At 30.7% G+C, this 18,942-nt stretch overlaps 1 protein-coding gene across 12 annotated transcripts in view; it reads left to right on the top strand.

Annotated features, from left to right (window-relative positions):
- LOC145293255 (vinculin-like) overlaps positions 1-15,338 on the top strand; it is a 317,004-nt gene extending 301,666 nt beyond the window's left edge. For all 12 annotated transcript variants that reach the window (XM_080139845.1, XM_080139844.1, XM_080139843.1 and 9 more), the window contains one exon: positions 14,928-15,338. In XM_080139845.1, the coding sequence (XP_079995971.1) occupies positions 14,928-15,094 (167 nt within the window). In that variant the 3' untranslated portion in view covers positions 15,095-15,338. The remainder of the gene's footprint in view (positions 1-14,927) is intronic.
- The last annotated feature ends 3,604 nt before the right edge of the window (positions 15,339-18,942 follow it).

The following is an 18,942-nucleotide window of genomic DNA, read 5'->3' as shown; positions in this document are numbered from 1 at the left end:
ATTTGTAGTTCATATACTGAATTGTTTATTAATCTTGGAAATGCATTGACAGATTTTAAAAAAACAAAAAAAATTTCACAATATTCAAGACCAATGAAAGATAATATTTCGATGCTTGTATAGATTAGTAATGTTTTAAACCAACACATTTCTTCAGGTGAAAACATTAAGCACAAACGTTACGAGAAATTCAGTAGATGTGCTAGATGTATTTAAAAAAAAAAAAAAAAAAGTCATTCACAATTATGTTCTGACATTTTGTGTTTAAAAATGACAGACCGTTGATTTAAGTCAAGGGAGATAAGTCAGTTTGTCACACTAAATTAGTCGCACAAATCTTGCACATTAAAACATACAATAAAACTTGATAATTCGATAAAATCTATTTTCACTTGTAATTATTTTTCTACTGAATCATTTTTTGTATTTTTTAAAATTAATACTAATTTCGACATGACATGTAAGTATGTAATGTTTTCACCTAAAATGCGTTGGTTTAAAATATCAGTAATCTACACCATCACCAATATTTAAAACCTAAAACAAATAATGAAACGGCATAAAACAAAGTCATGTTAATACGAAATTGCAACGAAAACTAGAGATGAAATTCTCATTAATAAAGTTTTTTGTAAACTAATTTGTTTTAAAACTACATTCAGTGATGAAGCCTCAAATTTGGAGTCAGTTAGTCGCCATTACTCTCACTTGATTGTGTATTGATTATACAAGACTAACCCACCCCATCACTTTAAAATCAAAACTACCACCTGAATGCTTAGCCTGTCAGACCAAATATACAGTCAAACATTTTGATATAAATTTGATTCTCATCGACAGACAAAAAGGCTACCACACTTTCAACCATCTAAACGAAATGTGAGAAAGTGAAAATGAACAGCATTATAAACTTCCTCAAAGAAATCTATAAATATATTGCAAAATACTAAAAGTATCAACCACTAAACAAATTCCAAAACTCAGACATAAAACTGAATATGCATATGCTAAAAGAACATCTGTATTATAAAATATATACCTAATGCACACAAGACTTTAAACAACTTTAAATAAGATGCTATTAAACCAAACTAAACTATTTCACCAAAAACCATCACTTTATAAGTCTACTAAAAAGAACATCATTCAAAAAAGCTATAAAAAATATATTAAACTAGCAGGTTGTCCGACATTGCCTGGTCGTAAAATATGCTTAAATATATTTTAGTTTATGCAGATTTCATATTTAATATTATAGAGCCAATTCTCCATTGATTATTGTATCCAATATATAGTAGTGATTTCAAAAGTTAAAAAAAAAAATAAAAAAAAAAAAAAATGGGGTGCCATCAGCTAGAATCGAAACTAAAACCTTTAATTCTCCAGCATTATTCACTACCATTTGAGCTAAGTCCATATGTTTATTAAAACTTTACAAATTAACAGACTTAAATGTATATTTGTGCATGTGCAGTGGAGCAATTTAAATCGACTTACGCCTGCCAAGTTCCAATTTTGAACCCTTAGCAGTTCTCGTAACTGATTAAAAATCAAAATGAATTTGTTCTACAGATCAGAATCCCTTATCAAATGTTAAGTCTGTAGACATAATATTGACAGTAGTTTGGTAGAGACCATTCTATGCACACAAGTTCACTTTTATAAAAATTATTTGCCGCTTGACTCTGAAGTGGTAATACCTATTAGGGTAATCTATAATTTACAGACTATGTATAGAATATACTACAAACAAACTAATATATAAACCATTCATATAATAATTGTATTGTAGTTTCTTGATGTTATTCCAATAACGCTGGTGTTGATAAAATGTACTCAATAACAAACAGAGCAGTATTATAGGATAAATTTGTTTATTTATACAAACATTATTGGCTACATATGTGCATACATGTTTGAGTTGCAATTTTTTTAAATTTCAGCCTGATGAGGTCAGATTTCAGAGGAAGTCGCAACTGAAATATGTATGCACATATGTAGCCAATATTTTTATGAATAAAGAAGTTTATACTATAAACCATTCATATACAGAACATGCAGTTTTAGCATAAAATAATCTAACACCGGTTGACCTGCTGTAAAACCTAACAATCACCTAATTGTTTTACACATTATAAATGAATATGTTCTTGGATCAATGAAGGACCATTTTTTTTTTTCTGAATACAAATTGGTGAAAGAATTGTTTTATTCTCTCCATTCCTGTGTTATTTTCTTGGAAAATACAAACCAGAGAATAAAAATATTGTATGATCTCCCAACTCTTGTTGCACAGTGGTAAGAATTCAATTATCACATATTAGTCTGGTTTTAAGAATTCCATTTTAATTTCACACAATTGTGAAGAACTTGATGTTTCCAAGTGATTAGACGTGTTTATAATGACCAGCCAACAATTAAGGCATACAAGATTTTGGATAAGACATAAAACCATTGGCATTCAAACTTTTCACCTTTGCAACCGTCTACTAAAATGTGTTAAACTTTCAGTCAGCAGTGACTTTTGGACTATTTAATTTTCATTGGTAATTTTATGTTTTCAACACTACCCACAAGATGTCCACTAAAAGAAAATTACCTTGACTCTTATTACATAAAATCAATAAAATATTTTATCTTTTGTGCATTTTTTGCAAGCTTTTTATAGGGTTAAAAAAAATCGAATAAATAAAACTGTTAATATATAAAATAATAAAGCCTACTTATACAATGAAAAAGTTATAAAAGCACGAAAATGGCTAAACTTTAATGCAAATAAAATGGAAGCGGCACTAACCCTAGCTAACATGATATAACCGGATTTAACCAACTTCCCCCAAAGGAGGAAGTTTCATGGGAGTATGAAATTCACCAGCAATTCCCAGTTGCACTGAGTCTCAACTCAAGACAGCTCAATCACAGAAACTGGTTACCGGAAATGATGTCAGGAATAGTTTGTCTGAATCTGTAGGGTGTCATCCTAACAGTTAGGTCGTAAAAATACTTGTAAAACAACCTGAGTAATCACACGTTAAGGAAGATGACAATGTTAGGTTTTTGCAACTTTTGTAAGGAAGTGTCTATGTCCTACATACAGCGCCTGGAATTCCCAAATTGGTCACTCATTTTAGTAATGACCAGGCTCAATGTTGCTTAACTTTGAGAACTGGTGTGTCAATGTGATTATGTCGTACATTTATTTCGTCATTAAGAATAGCTCCTCAAACTTTAATTTTACTCCATCTTCTGATCATTAGTCCAAGCTAATAATACTAAGCCAACAGTGACAATAGGAGTATATCAGGTATTTTTTTTATAAAATATGGATTTAAATAAATGAGGCTAAGACATATGTATCCATAAATATTAGAAAAAAAAGTGAATAAGACAGCAGCAGAAGGAATAAAGAGAAAAACATTGTGAAAAAGTTGAGGGTAAAACACTGAGAGTACACATATATGCAATTATCACTACTGGTTCATTGTTATTAAACTGGGATAGTGTTCATAACTTTAAAAAAAAAAGTTCAATTTTTCTTTTTTTTTTTAAAACGCAAGTGGTAAAAAAATAAAGAATACACTAAATCTTTGTCTTTTGTGCATGTAATGTATTTGTTTTTATTTTAATATTTTCTTTTTTTGTTGAAACAGTTACACTTGTTTGTTCAATTAATCATTAATAGATGTTAGAAATAATCGCTTTCTTGCGTTTTCTTGAAAAATATTCTGATCTTATTGTTTCCTACATTTTTTTTATGCTGCTTTTTGGAAATCCAGAATCAAGTAAGTTTGGACTGGGTTTTATGATTTTTCTTTTGCATGCCATGGTTTCAGATGACTTTGGATTTAAGAAGGTTGCTGGTTCCCTTTCCCAACACTTCTGCTGGTTGCAAATTATAATTTGTATGCGTGTGTTTAACACAGTTAGAAGAGTATGTGTGTATGCACCATATTATCTGTCTAGATATATATATACACGCACACACTTTTTTTTTTTTTTTTTTTGGTAAAATATTAGATTTTAGTTATAGATTTTGTTATTTAGATATGTTTATATATTTGGGATTTTTTTTTGTTTGTTTGTTGTTTTTGTTTTGTTTTTTCAGTAATGTATTTATTTATCATAAAGTTTGTTTTTTAAATCATATTATTGAAAATTGCTTTTATTAATAGTATAAGCCTTAAACATTAATGCGTAATCAACTAAAAAGTCTGATAAAAAATAATGGATTACCTGAACAGTATTGGGATCTTTTCAGGTGATATATTTAAAAGAATCTGATATTACTGGATGAGTTAGAAAAACTGGGGTAGAAATAAAAAAAAGAAACAAAAGTAAAACATTAATTTTTTTTAATTGTTGAAATGGAATTTTTTTCTGTTTTTTTTTTGTTTTTTTTTTTGTTTTTTTGTTTTTTTTTTATTTTTCCTGTTTTTTTTTCTGCTTAATTTATTTGCCAAGATGTTCATTGCCCACAAAAGCATTTTTTTTTTTTTTTTTTTAAGTGAACATGAATGTGGCTTACATTCATTGTCAACAGGCATGCCTACAAGCCAATCTACAGTCAAGATATATACTTTCTCTTTTAAAAGATGTATTTTTTTTCTTTGTTATCAAATTAAGAATTTAATTCCTGTAAATGTTTGTCCTTATATTCCCATTTTCACTTCTCTTCATATCCAGTGTCAACTAAACTCTCAAGCTTTATTTCAAGTGTTTTGCTTTAAGTGACTTTCAGTGACACTTACTTCAGTATATTTTGTAATTGAGAGGTTCTTATATTATTTCCATGGCTTGCACTCGCATAATTAGCACAAATCAATTCCGGCAAAAATGTACCATTATCCATATTTACATGGGACCCACATGTTGCATGCAGCCTATGTAGTAAAGGAGACCAAGTCCAAGATTAACTCGAATTCATTTTTTTTATTTTGTAACGACATTTATTTCTTCATTCTCTCACTGCGCGTGATTTCTCATTATGGCTATGACAACACTCACATCTCTAACGTAATCGTCGTCTTTCACATGATCATGCTCCTTCTATCTGACCTCTATCCTCTCCAATGTCATCCAGTCTCTGTACATGTTTTTTTTTTTGTTTTGTTTTTTTAGTGTTAGTGTTTTGTTTTTTTTTTTCGTTATGGTGACATTTCACATTTTGTATGAATTTGTACACACACATCCACGCTCTGTTATAAAAAAATTTTTTTTTAGTTTTTTTGTTTACCTAGCTCATGTACCCACCTACACTGGATAAGAAAACTCTGGGGTGGTATGAATTCTTAGCCCATCATTTTTCATTATAGTCTTGGAGTTTCAGTTGGGCTGTCTGAGAATTACTTTACACTGATGATTTATTTATCATTGCTGAGTTACCGAAACAGTTCAAACATAAACTGAAAACATGGAAAAACAGTTTGGAGGTCAAAGGTTTGTGGACGAACTTACCTAAAACTACAATAATGGTGTGTGTGGTTCTTATCTACGATCTCTAAGGGATTCTAACTAGTATCCTTGTTCTGTGTTCCAAAAGAGTGTTACATGCAATGTGGTACAGTGTAACATACCTATGGTCGGTCAACAAAAAGTGCAGTGACCTGAAAGATAAGTTGACCTCAAACCCCAGCTTCAATGTAAGAGATGCATAAGACACACATCCTCTTGATGTTTGTCCCTGCAAAGAGATGGTACTAGATGATAATATCCTGAAGGTAGCACTCTCTCTGCTTCCTAGGATATACAAGGTGCCTTCAATAAGTTTCCAGACTTTTTTCGGGCATTTAAAATTGTCATAGTCTTGAAAATGTAGTATTTTATTGCTATACATCTTATGAGATGACGGACCACTTATGATTTCAGGTTCAAAGGAAGAGCTACAGCAAGAATTGGAATACACCTTACTAAAGCTTAATTGTCACAATTAGTGAATTTCAAAAATGCAATCTGGATGTGAGGACACTTTTGAAAACGATATGCAATAAAATTGTGTTTTTAAACTTGGATAAAATGCCACAGAAATGTATGGAATGATTCAGACTGCTTTTGAACCATCTTGCATGAATCCAGAATCAGTTTTTGAGTGGTATAAGAGATTCAAGGATGGCAGGGAGTTTGTGAGGGATAAGAGCTGTGGGAGGAGTAAAAAAGCCAGAACACCAGAGTTGATTGGCCAAAAAAAAGAATTTTATGGATAAAGACTATTGTGTGTCTATAGAGACAATCAGTGCACAGTTTGATGTCTGTGTGATAACTGTATACACAATTATTTGCAAGGAACTGAAGATGTGGAAGATTTGCACAAAGTTTGTCCCAGGGGTGTTCCATGCTTGTCACAGACTATTTGACCAAGATGGGCATCAAGAAAGTTCCTTACCATTCTTATAGTCAAGACTTTGCTCCTCGTGACATTTGGTTATTCCCTAAGCTCAAGTAAAACCTTAGAGGCTGTCATTATAAGATGATTGAGGAGATGAAAGAGGCTATGACAAGGGTCATTGACATGCTTACACAAGAGGACTTCCAGAAGTTTTTGAAATGGTACAAGTGCATTGCAGCCGGAGGAGATTATTTTGAAGGGGACTAGTTTCATGTGTGTACTATCAATAAAAGTGCCTATTGGGGGGGGGGGGTCTGGAAATTTATTTAAGGCAACTCGTATGCAGAGTGCAGGTGGATGTGAATTCACTGCAGCCACAAAGATAAAGGCAAAATTTTATGAGCTGTTGCCTCTGGTAGCATCACAAGTAAATTGTATAAATGTCAGAGCATAATGTTATATGGCAGTAAATACTGGACCCTCACCTGGCTCCTTTTTTGTCAAACTGCAGCGCTGTGGCAGATTCATGATTAAATGGATCTGCAATGTGAAATCTGACCAAATCATCAGGTCATAGGATTTGTTAAAAGTACATTTGCCCAGCAGATGTTATCCTTAGAGTGAATTGGATATTTTGGTATGATCATGTGGAGTGTTCAGCCTCCTAGATGAACCACTGTATCTGTCTTAAATGGAAAGAAAAACTTGGAAGTCAACTATTAGGCAAGACCGCACTACACTGAGTGGAATCTGAGACGGTTGGCCTGCTGAACCATGAGAAGTGGAGAGTAAGCCTGCATAATATCAGAAAACGTCTGATCCCTGAACAACGGAAAAATGACATTAAATGAACAGAAGAATTTAAATAAAGTATTTTTAAAACTCTCTTTTAATAATCGTTTGATAATTCATTTTCAATTGTGTATAATTTTTCTCAACATGTACTAGTTTTAAATAGTTAATGACCATATATGGAAGACTTGTATCTGATCAACAATTTACAAAATCTGTTTTCATTTCATGTCAACATTTTGCCTTTAATTAACTTTTTATGTTCAATAACATTTGTAAATCGTATTAATTTTATTAATGTTACTTTTTTTGTTTTTTGTAAATATTAATTTTCTGTTCAAAGGACACATCTTTTTGTTTTAGGAGATTGTATTTATTTTCATCCCATTCTATATATATATATATATATATATATATATATATATAATGCACTGACTGTCCCTAATCTTTGTCTCATGACCTAAATTGCACTGGTATTTTTCCTATCAAGAAAAGAATTGATCTACAAATTCAATATTTTCTCCTTTTCTTTCATAATTCAATTCTTTTATAGACCTTCATCCTCCACCTCCCTCTAAATATCTTTTAAATCTGCATTCTGTTCACTTGTTCAAAAATTAGCTGAGTGGAAAAATAATATATGAAAAGATGATAATCTTCAGTTCTGAGATTTAAATATTTCAAGCAAAACAAATTCTCAATTTATTTACATTTGAATAACTATTTATGATGAATTCTTTGGTATATAAATAATTTAAAATCTTCATAAAACTTGCTTAATTTTTTTTCCCTTATTTTACCAATAAATTAGAGAAAAAAACGAATTGAAACTTTTTCTATGTCTATTTCATATTAAAATGATTCTGCTGATCCCTAGTATTTCTATTTGTACATTGAATTTCTTAAAATAAACCGGAAAAAATCTAAAATAAATTGAGGAAAATTTTTCTCCCTAATAATTTTTTATCACATGATCTGCAGATTTTTTTTTTTTTTTTTTTTTGAGGGGGGGAGTCTCATCAAACTAAGAAGTACTGAATTTTAATCATATTTCTATTGTCATTTCAAATTAGAAAAAGGTCATGTTAGCACCAGTTACTGTTAGTGAAAATCTATTTCAAAAGAAAGTAAATGTAAACTGTATGCTTTTAATTAACCTTATTTTATTTTTTACAATAAAGACTAGAGGAAGTATTTTTTTGCTAGTATATAACAGATAAAAACATACTAAATCTTCTCTCACAAGGAGGAGTTAATGCCTGGAATGATGGTTTCATAGGATAAAATATTGCTCTACCTCTCTTCAAATAAAAAGAATCAATACCTAGGAGAATATGCCCATGGAAACAGATACTACACTGCCCTCATCCCCACCTAAATTGAACATTTAAAAGATATGATATATTTTCAACTTCAGACAGATATCAAATCTTCATTAATAATAAATGAAAATGCTAAAATATAGACTTCAAAAATACTTGACAGAATTGCACCAAATGTGGCGTAAAGCATTCTTGTAATGTCTAGTATGAGTAGAGAGAATGTATGAAAATGTACATAAAACAATATTCACATGTAGGTTCAAGTATAACGATGTACGATCCGGCACCATTTATAACGTTACTGATGTGCCAGGTGTCCTTTGATCGTACCTTGTCTCGTTACAAGTTGGCCTGTTGATCGTCCTTACCCACTGTGTTTTCATGGAGGGGCGCTTTTCCTTTCAATCGAATCGTCTTTCTTCCATGTGTAGGGAGTCTCCGGGTACATCAATCATTCCGCTGGTCCTTGCGGTTTGCTGAAAAAAATCAAGTCCTCACCACAACAAACAGAACTCTGGGTTATAACAGTAACAAACTATTTGTTTTCATTACTTCATAACAACCACTGTCTAATTTGAGGTGACTGACTTGACTATAGCAGTGAATGATGTAAGACCGGACTAGTAAAGTCACAGAGTTCCCATTAACACAGGCTAGTTCCCATCATAAGTTCAGGCCCTGAAGGGCTCCCCAAATCGGGAGCGCCTGACAAGCCCAGCCATTCAGCTTGCTGGCTACGACTCCTCTGCTTAGAAATCCTTTCTAAATCTAACCCCTTTTTCCCCACCTCTCCTTCAGAGAGTGGTTATAAACACCTTTCTTTCTTTCTTTCTCTTAGAGCTTATCTCTACCAAACCTCAACCCCCACCTGCACTGAGGTTTTTACTTATTACCAATTAGGCATGATTAGTCACCCCAAGTCGAACAATGCTTGGCGGCGACCCCTGCCCTTGACCCCCATTCTTCATAACTATCAACAGAGGTTTTTAAAAACAACCTTTTCGTTGTTAACAGATATATAACAGCCATGAGATAAAATAATTATCATTTGTTTTTTTTTTTCTTTCTGACAAAATCCCATAGACATTTCTGTTTAAACAACATCAAACCATCATCGTCATCATTAGAATTCAGCCGTGCGAATTCCTCTGAATTCGTGTCGACTAGCAAGGTCACTCGGCATTGCCCGATCCCTATGGGGTCACACAAGAACTATCTAAAAAAATCGCACCAAATTTGCACAGAGAGACTTAGGAATATCTAGTGTCATAAAGATGCAGATTATATTACTATCTATATATCTCTATATAAATAAAATGAACTCATTTTTTCCCCGTCTGATTTTGACATTAATAGGATTAAAAATCAAGATATTTCATGCAAATATAATATGCACAAACGGCAGAACAATATCTGAGGTGTGTTATAGGCTTATTATTTCTCAAATTCCTCGATAATCTTAGATTTCTATACTTTTTCTGCTGAGAAGTCACGGCCAAAATCGGTTAAGATCAATGGAAGTGGTAAAATATTTTCTCTCTAATAAATTCCTCCTCCTCCTGCCACCACTTAACACCGTTTGGGGATCGTTTACAAGGAACAGTTGAGAAGAGAACACCGGTTTCGCTTCGTAGTTCTTTCATGTGAAGTTATTTAAAATCACTAAACTAAGCTGCAGTGCTCTGTGGCGTAGTGGTTAGCGTGCTGGACAATTCACATTATATTTTCACGTTCACGCCGACCTACCGTAGTCGTTTTTTTTGTTTGTTTTTTTTTCCTAAACAACTCGAATGGACTTTTCTTGGTGGCCGAACTGTTAACGTTGCAGATGTTTTTTTTTTTTTTTTTTTTTTTTTTTCACACTTTATTTTCCTACTTTTACTAATGACTCCGGGTTTGATCCTTCCTACTTACCTACCATAACATTTTTTAAAACTCCCCCCTCCCCCACCGTCCCGGAAACAAACACTCGGCACTCGGGCAACGCCGGGTACCCCCGCTAGTCAATAATAAAATACTTCGTCACCAAATTAATAAATTTAGCATAAAGAACCCGTTGGATGTTACGTGTTATTGGAAACAAAAAAAAACATTGATGATGATTTTTATTCTATTATTATTAATACTAATACTTATTTACTTAGAATTGCACCAAATTTTGCATAGATAACCCTTGGAGTACTGGATGTATTACAATGAGTACTAGTTTTGATGTCCTGTATATGACCTTCAAATATATTTGATGATGTGACACCAATCTAGTAGTTTTCATGAGTATGGGGTCAAACATTAGTTACCAATGCCTCCAGATCTATTTTGACTTTGAATTGTAGTGCTTATCAAGATACCATCTTTCCTAGCCCTTCATATCTTTTCTGTTGTCCCTATTTTCCAATCATATTAATGATGCAACTGTTTTTGGTATGACAAAAAGTTGTATCCACTCATATAAAAGTTATTTCAATTTGGGGAGCGTGGGGAGTCGACCATTACTAAGTAAAAATTTTTTTATCATACTCAACATAGTGTGAATCTGGAAGTAATTTACTTCCAGATTCACACTATGTTGAGTATGATAAAAAAAATTTTTCTTTGAGAATGTTTGCTTGAAATAACTTGTGTTAAATGATATATATTTTGCTCTTATTTTGGGTGCTTAATGGAAATATGATTAAATATTTTTTTAAAAATCTGTTAAGAACAATATTTTAATGTTTTTAAGTGTTATAATGAATCAGGAATTGGAAAAATTAGTATCTAATTCTTTTAATTGCTTTTTTTTTTCTTCTTCTTTTAACTTAATTTCCTGTTGTTGGTACTAATGATAAAATGATAAATATTCATTGAGTATCAGTAAAATTAAAATGTATAAATAACTTAATACGTGTATTTTTTAAAGTTTTCCAAAAATTATGCACATAGATTTTTGGAGTAATCCAAACATTTGAAAACATAAAACCAATTTTATAGTTAAATATTCAGAGATTTTAAAAGAATTGGAATTGGTAAGTTGAAACATAATCAAGGGGAAAAATATTGAAATTGACTCATCCAACAATTCCAGTCTTTTTCCAACTAGCTGAGATATGTTTGAAGAAATTATATTTAAAAAAATTATGTTTCGTTATAAAAGTGCTACTAAACCGAGTGTCAACTTTTCAGAATTATTTCTTCAAAGTTAACACTAGTTAGTAAATATTACACTAGTTAGTAAATATAGCAAATAGATAAAATTACTCTTTGTAAACTTATGCCTCACTTGATGCATTCTACCAGATTGTGTAAATATAAATATTATAAATATAATAGACAGGGTTTTTATATCCTGTTTCTTTTAAATAACATTCAGTTTTAGTTATAGACATACACAGCGAATGTCACAAAATTGTACCTTTCAAGTTTGATAGTTTTATATGATATACAAATAATACCCATTCTATTATGGCTGCTATTAGTATTGCTACATGATGTTTTTACGGAAATTATTTTAGTTTATTTGTTTAAGAAAAAATAGAAAAATCTAAATAGAAGTAGAAACATAAATTGGTTTGACCCACCATTAAGCAAAAATGTGAAAACAGAATAAACACATTTCTTAAACTTTTAAACAAATATTTCTTAATATCAAGCAAAATATTTAACAGGAACACTGAAATTTAACTACAGCTGCATGGAAATAAAAACTTGCAGCAAAAACGATATATAGCATGCTATAAATACATGAAAACCCCCATATGTAACTATAACTAACTGTAAAGCAAAATCTGAGTATCCTTTGAATGCAAAATGTTTACAAGCAAGTACCATATACTAAAATACAATTTAAAAAAAAAAAGTATACATTCAAGTGACAGGACAAATAGGAACTATGCATAAAAAGCTCATTTAATAACAAAATTATTGTATAGTTACATATGACATGTTAAAAATTCAAGCCAAAATAAGCAATAAATCGCATGGAAAATCAGAAAAATAGTGCTGCTTTATAACAACTGAAGACACTATAAACTATGTTTCGAAGAGAAAATAGTGACAATCCTGTATCAAACACAAAGAAAATTATTAAACAAAAGATCAAAACTTAAATATAAGTACAAAAATAAATTCTTACGAAGACACTTAAAACCAGTTCATCACTTGATTAAAAATAAATAAACAGTAGAAATAAATAGTACAAAGTGAAAATAGAAACATGAATTCAAACTTTTATATGGTTAAGTTGCATGTTATTTTGGTAAGCTTTTTTTCTTTTTTTTTTCAACTTTAAAACTCCTTCCAAATTGGAACACACACAGAAGATAATTATGCGAGATAAGAAGTTTCATTATGCACTGTTGATTGTTTACAATGTACATAATCTCTATCACAGATATTGGTTGGTTTTTGTTTAACAGCAAATCAACCCTACAGATATTGAACAACCTCCTCTAAAAATATAGCACTGGATACTATACACACATGTACACAGTATATCTCAAAGTAATTAAAAATGTGTTCAACTTTTTTCTGTCTGATATTAACAGCTAAACTTTTGGACAATTTGTGTTGGCAAAGTTTTGTATAACAATCCAATTGTAGGATTTTATTTTAAAAAAAATCTCGAGTCTATTTTTTTTATTTAAAAATTGTATACATCTTACAAAATCAGAAATATTTAATCAATCCATAATTTTCTAGAGGTTAGTTTCATGCAAAATGCTCTCTTTAGAAAATATGCTCTCCGTTGAATAAAACAGCAGTCAACTACAATTTGTCAGCACTTTTTTTTTCTTGCAGTAACTCCAGAAGAATCTTTTATTTTACACAAGATTTGATTAATACAAACCAGTCTAAATAAACCAAGAAACTCCAGTAAAGATTGGATTATCAGTATCATTATTCAAGAGTCAGTATCGTGACTTTTTCAGCTATCTATATATCAATAAAAATATCTATCTATATATCAATAAAAATATCTATCTATATATCAATAAAAATATCTATCTATATATCAATAAAAATATCTATCTATATATCAATAAAAATATCTATCTATATATCAATAAAAATATCTATCTATATATCAATAAAAATATCTATCTATATATCAATAAAAATATCTATCTATATATCAATAAAAATATCTATCTATATATCAATAAAAATATCTATCTATATATCAATAAAAATATCTATCTATATATCAATAAAAATAAAGAAATACTCAGGTTGCATCGGGATTTTTTTTTATGCTCTTGTTAATTTCCAACAATGCATATTGCCGCTTGGATGTAAGAGGTTACTATTTAGAATCATGTGTACAAGACACTATGTAGGGAGTTGAGTAGCGAGATGTTTTTGTTTTTAGTACAGTCAAGGAAGCAGGGAGGGAATTCCAAAGTCTAACAGTCTAAGAAGAAACTATTAGAAGGATTTCTGGCATTTAGGGACCGCTACAATGCAGGGGTGGAATTTTGCGACTAGATGGGTTTGTTGTGGCATGTATTTCGAGGGTGGGGAAAAAGCAATGAGAAGAGATATTCTCTCTGGCGTTTAAGGTGGTCATCTAGAAAAAAGAAAACTCCAAAATAACATCTGCTTCCAACGATGAACCTAAACTTATTTTTTTTTTTTTTTTTTTTTTTTTTTAAGATAGGATGTTAGTTGCTTAGAGAATTTGGTATTCAGTCTGTCTAAAGCCTTTCCTCACTTAAAATAGCTCCACACACAGGCATTGTTTGAAAAGTTAAGCAAATATGAGCTTGCAGCCATCATATATGCACATGTACACATGCATATGCACGCACGCACACACACTTTCGATCTTGTCCTTTAACTACATTCTAATGGCGGATAAAAGCATGCTTTCAATATAGATGGAGAAAAAATAAAGTTTAAAAAAAAAAAAAAAAAACTCTAACAAATTAGAAGTAGCAACATAGAAAAAAATCAATTGAACTTATTTAAAACCACAATCTTTAATGCAATCTTACCAATTGCACTTAAAGAGACGGTTAAAATCAAAATATTAAGGTCTTATGTACAACATGAAAAAAACAAAAAAAAAAAACTAAAATTTTGAAGATTTCCATCATTCCAGTAATTATAGTAGCAACCGGACTCCTAAAAGATAATCTCCAAAATTACCCAGCAAATATATCTGGTGAACCAAGTGCAGGAGAAACAAGTGCATTTAAAGGGATGGTTAAAATCTTGAAAAGATCTCTTGGTTGGAATGTGTGCGATAGCAAGTGATTGTCAGATATCCCCAGCTGGAATAAAATGATTAAAAAATGGAAAAAACTAAAAGCTTCAATTGCAACCTTCAATCGAATAAATAGAAGATGAATTTTCCGAACAAAAAACAAAACTTTTGCATGTTTTAATTGTTAAAGTTATTGAATTTTTAAGTTGTTCAAACTCTGATGCAATTGGTTCCTTTATAGATTCCCTAAAACAGAAAATAACAAACAAAAAGGATTCTCATAGATTTTTTTTTTTTTAATTTACAGGTTCTGAAGAGGACCAGGATGCCACAGAGATGTTGGTCGGTAACGCCCAGAATTTGATGCAGTCGGTGAAGGAGACTGTTCGTGCTGCAGAAGCTGCTTCAATTAAAATCCGTGTCGATTCGGGATACACCATCCGATGGGTGCGCAAGAGGCCATGGTATACATAAATTCTTAAGAGTATAAGTTAGGGGCAGTTAAATGCCTGGAGAAGAAAAAGAGGAGGAAGAGGTGGGTTGCGTAACAAATTTCTTTGCATTTTCTCATGAATGGGTCTGCTCATTCCTTTATTTTATTGATTGGAATCTCATAATTTACTTACGCTTTGGAAATTCCAAATATTTCCTTTCAACCAAAACCAATTTTTTTTTTTTTTTTTTTTTTTTTTTTTTTTTGAGCAACTGCAAAGATTATCATCATTCAATAAAATGATTTTTTTTTTTTTTGACTTTTACATAATTTCCTCACTCCTCAATTTTTTTTAACTTTTTTTTTTTTGTTTAATTTTTTATTTAATCTTTAATTACTATCAATTCAGCATTAAATTTTCAGATATTGTTTTTAAAGTGACTTGAGATGGGGATCTAGTTTGCTATGTAAAAAAGAAAGAAAAATCTTTAGAGGCAATCGCGAGGTGGGGTGTCACGATATGGCTGTTTATTATTTGACACTTTGTTTTATCTTACAAAGCAGCAACAATTTTTAAAAAATCATAAAAATAAAACAAAAAGCATGGAAAGTGATGTAAGTGATTTACAACAAACAAAAAAAATTACTTCCTCAAAAAAAAAACACAAAAATGAAAAAAAAAAAACATTGGTGCTCATTTTGACAATTCTAAAGAAAAAAAAAATTAATTTTAAATAATGAAATTAAAATTGTTCTTACAATTTTCCTATACAATTGAACAAAAATTGACAAGTTTCTATTTATTATAATTGGAAATTTTAGTTTCTACACTTATTTTTGATTAATAGAAAATTAATTTGATTTTTTTTTTATTGTGCACTTTGTATAAAAAGAAAAAAAAACGTTTTTCAGTTAATATTAAAATTTTAATTTCCAAAATATATATACTTTTTTAGAATTTTGGTTGTGTACAGAGTATGCCATGAGCAATGCAAAGAAAGTCCTTGTTTCTCTTTTTTTAGTCTAACAATGTTTGTTTTTTGTCTTTAATTTAACTTGTATGTTTAATGAGTAATTGCATACAAAAGTATATTGAACAAAATTTGCCATACAATCTATGATTGGGAGGGAAAGAAAATATTCATTGGCAAAACAATGTCATAACATTATAGATGTGTTAATTTAGAAAATTAAATGAAAATTTTTTCATAATTAGTATTTTTCATACATAGGATATTCGAGACAAAAATAAAGAATATTCTGTACGATGTACATACTGATGACTAAACGAAAATGTATTCCAAAAATCATGTAAATTGATCTTTAGTTTTAAGTAAGAAAATCATGTTATGGGTATCAGAGGAGTGACAGTTTTGCTTACCATTTTGAAAAAAAAAAAATGCCCCTAATAAAAACAAGGGAGATAATTCAATACTTCAAACTTGTAAGATTTATGTTGTAATGCCTACAAATTCCCATTAATCGCTTAAAAATGATCATCTTTATAAAAATAAAAAACTGATTTTTGAAATGTTTTCTTTCCATCATGGGTACATACATCATACAGATTTTTTTTTTTATTTTTGTTTTTTAATGGAGGTGGAATTCTGGACAAGAACCCTATTTTTCTAAACTCCATTATAACTTCTGAAAATGAAGAATTAATTCATACATCTTTAAGAATTTCTGTACAATTGGGAATGGAGCATAAAGCATTTGCTGACATATGCTTAGTTATTTCAATAATATTTGCATCTTCTGAAATGAAAGATGTTATGATTATTTTCTATATGGCTGTGGAATTATAATTTGAGTTTGAATATTATTACTGAAACAGAAGAATTCTTAATTCCCTGAAAAGTCACATAGCAATAAAAAGCAGTTACTTTTATTTTATTTTTTTTCTTTCAAATGCACCACGGGTTTCTCATTGTAAACATAAAATTAAAATTTTGGTATTCTGAAATAATTTTAAAATCGAAAAAAAATAAATAAATTTCATTATTCTGGAATAACTTTAAAATTTCAAAAAAAAATACTGAAATTTTTATTTATTTATTGCTTAGAATAAAAAAATAAATTAAAAGCACAGACAACTCTGCACACACCGTTTTGTTTTTTTTGTTTTGTTTTTTTTTAGGGGGGGGGGGTATTCAAGATTTTTATTTTCATTAAAATCAATTTTAATTTTTTAATTTTTTTTTTAACTGCCGTTCAAGTCTATCCAATTTGTGCCTTCAAAATAGAAAAAGAATAAAGGAAAAATGAAATTAAATATAATTAAAAAAAAAATTAAAATCTGTAACACCTACTCTCTCTTGTTTATATATATATATATATATATATATAAAAACATTGCATGACTTACAACACTTCTGTCTCTTCTGTTCTCTCACTTCTGATTGTTATTAGTAAAACAATGTTTGCATTTGACTGGAGAAAAACGCCAAACATTATCTCCTGTCAGAAATGGACTTTTTTTTTCTTCACCTGTGATGAATAAAGGTTATCTCAGTGAACATGGCTTCTCTTTGTTTTATTTCATCTTTTTATTTTAACAAGCTGGAGTACTCGCAAAAGCAAGACAACCCACCATCACTACCACCATTCGATCCAGCCAAGTGTTAAATAGCTCTTACATACCTGAAGGAGGAGGAGTTCAACCAGGTACTACTTCCAAAGATACACTCCATATGAGCACCCTAAAAGTCCATGGAGAATCTTGGCAAATAATACAGAGGAATTACATCTTTTTACGTAGCTTCATTAAATAGAGTAAGGGGTATTCAGACATGCAGCAAGCATTTTAATCAGTTTTGGGGCGAAAATTTGGCTGCCAAAAGGTCAAAGTTGAAAGAGTTGATCTCCACCAATTTTGTGTCTAAAGACTTGAAATTTTAGATTTAAATTTTAGAGGGGCCCGATCCGATCAATCGGCTAGTTATGTCAAGCCCTAACACATCTTCTACTTTTCTATCAATTTCCTCTAAACCGTAACAAATACAGTTCTACCCTGTACCACTATAAACTATATACATATTTTTCCCTCTTTTTCATGTGTTAGAAGGCGGTGGCGAGGATCAAATGTGCAAAATGATTAAAGTCATGACATGGCTGTATAGTGCCGGAAGTTACCACAAAGGACTTGAATTGTGTAACTAAAGGATTATGGGTGCTCATTTGGAACATGTATACTGTTTATGTAGCCCTGGCATGACAAGGTGAATGGGTTTCCCCCTTAACATGCCCCAATATTGGACTCCGAGGTGGGTGGGGAGCATAAACAATGAATTTAAAATATATATATATATATGGCCAAGTATAAAAACTCCAAACTCCAAGCGCCAACATGTCAACTCAGATAGTTCAGATAATGAACTACATTAAACATCCTCAAAATTTATTGGATTGGAATCCACCGAAGAAACCAAAATAACTGACTTATCACCGTTTATTATACATAAAATTATATCGGCATATATTACCTCAAAAATGTAAAAACTTTAAAAAAATAAAACCCTACTGGTGGAAGTGGAAAGAGAAAAACATGCCACTTTTCTCCTAGGAATGAAAACTTTCCACAACATAAATATCAAAACTTATCCACACAAGAATCTGAATACATCCAAAGGTGTAGTAAAATCGAAAGATCTATCAATGTGCACTACTGAAGAGATAACAAAAGAACTTAAAAACCAAGGAGTAATAAACGTTTTAAGAATTACAATAAAAAGAGAATCAGGCTTATACATATGAATACTTACATTATGCAGTTCGATAGGCCCACTATTCCAAAAGAAATCAAAATTGGCACATTTCGGTTGTTGAAACCTACAACATTTGTCAGGTGTGAACTCCATGATTTTTTAAACTAAGGAAAAGGGGTTAG

This window comes from Euprymna scolopes, chromosome 14 (assembly GCF_053919585.1).
Source record: "Euprymna scolopes isolate OS-2025 chromosome 14, ASM5391958v1, whole genome shotgun sequence".
NCBI lineage: Eukaryota > Metazoa > Mollusca > Cephalopoda > Sepiida > Sepiolidae > Euprymna > Euprymna scolopes.
The sequence above is the reverse complement of the archived record's forward strand: the minus strand, read 5'-3'. Positions and strand labels throughout refer to the sequence as shown.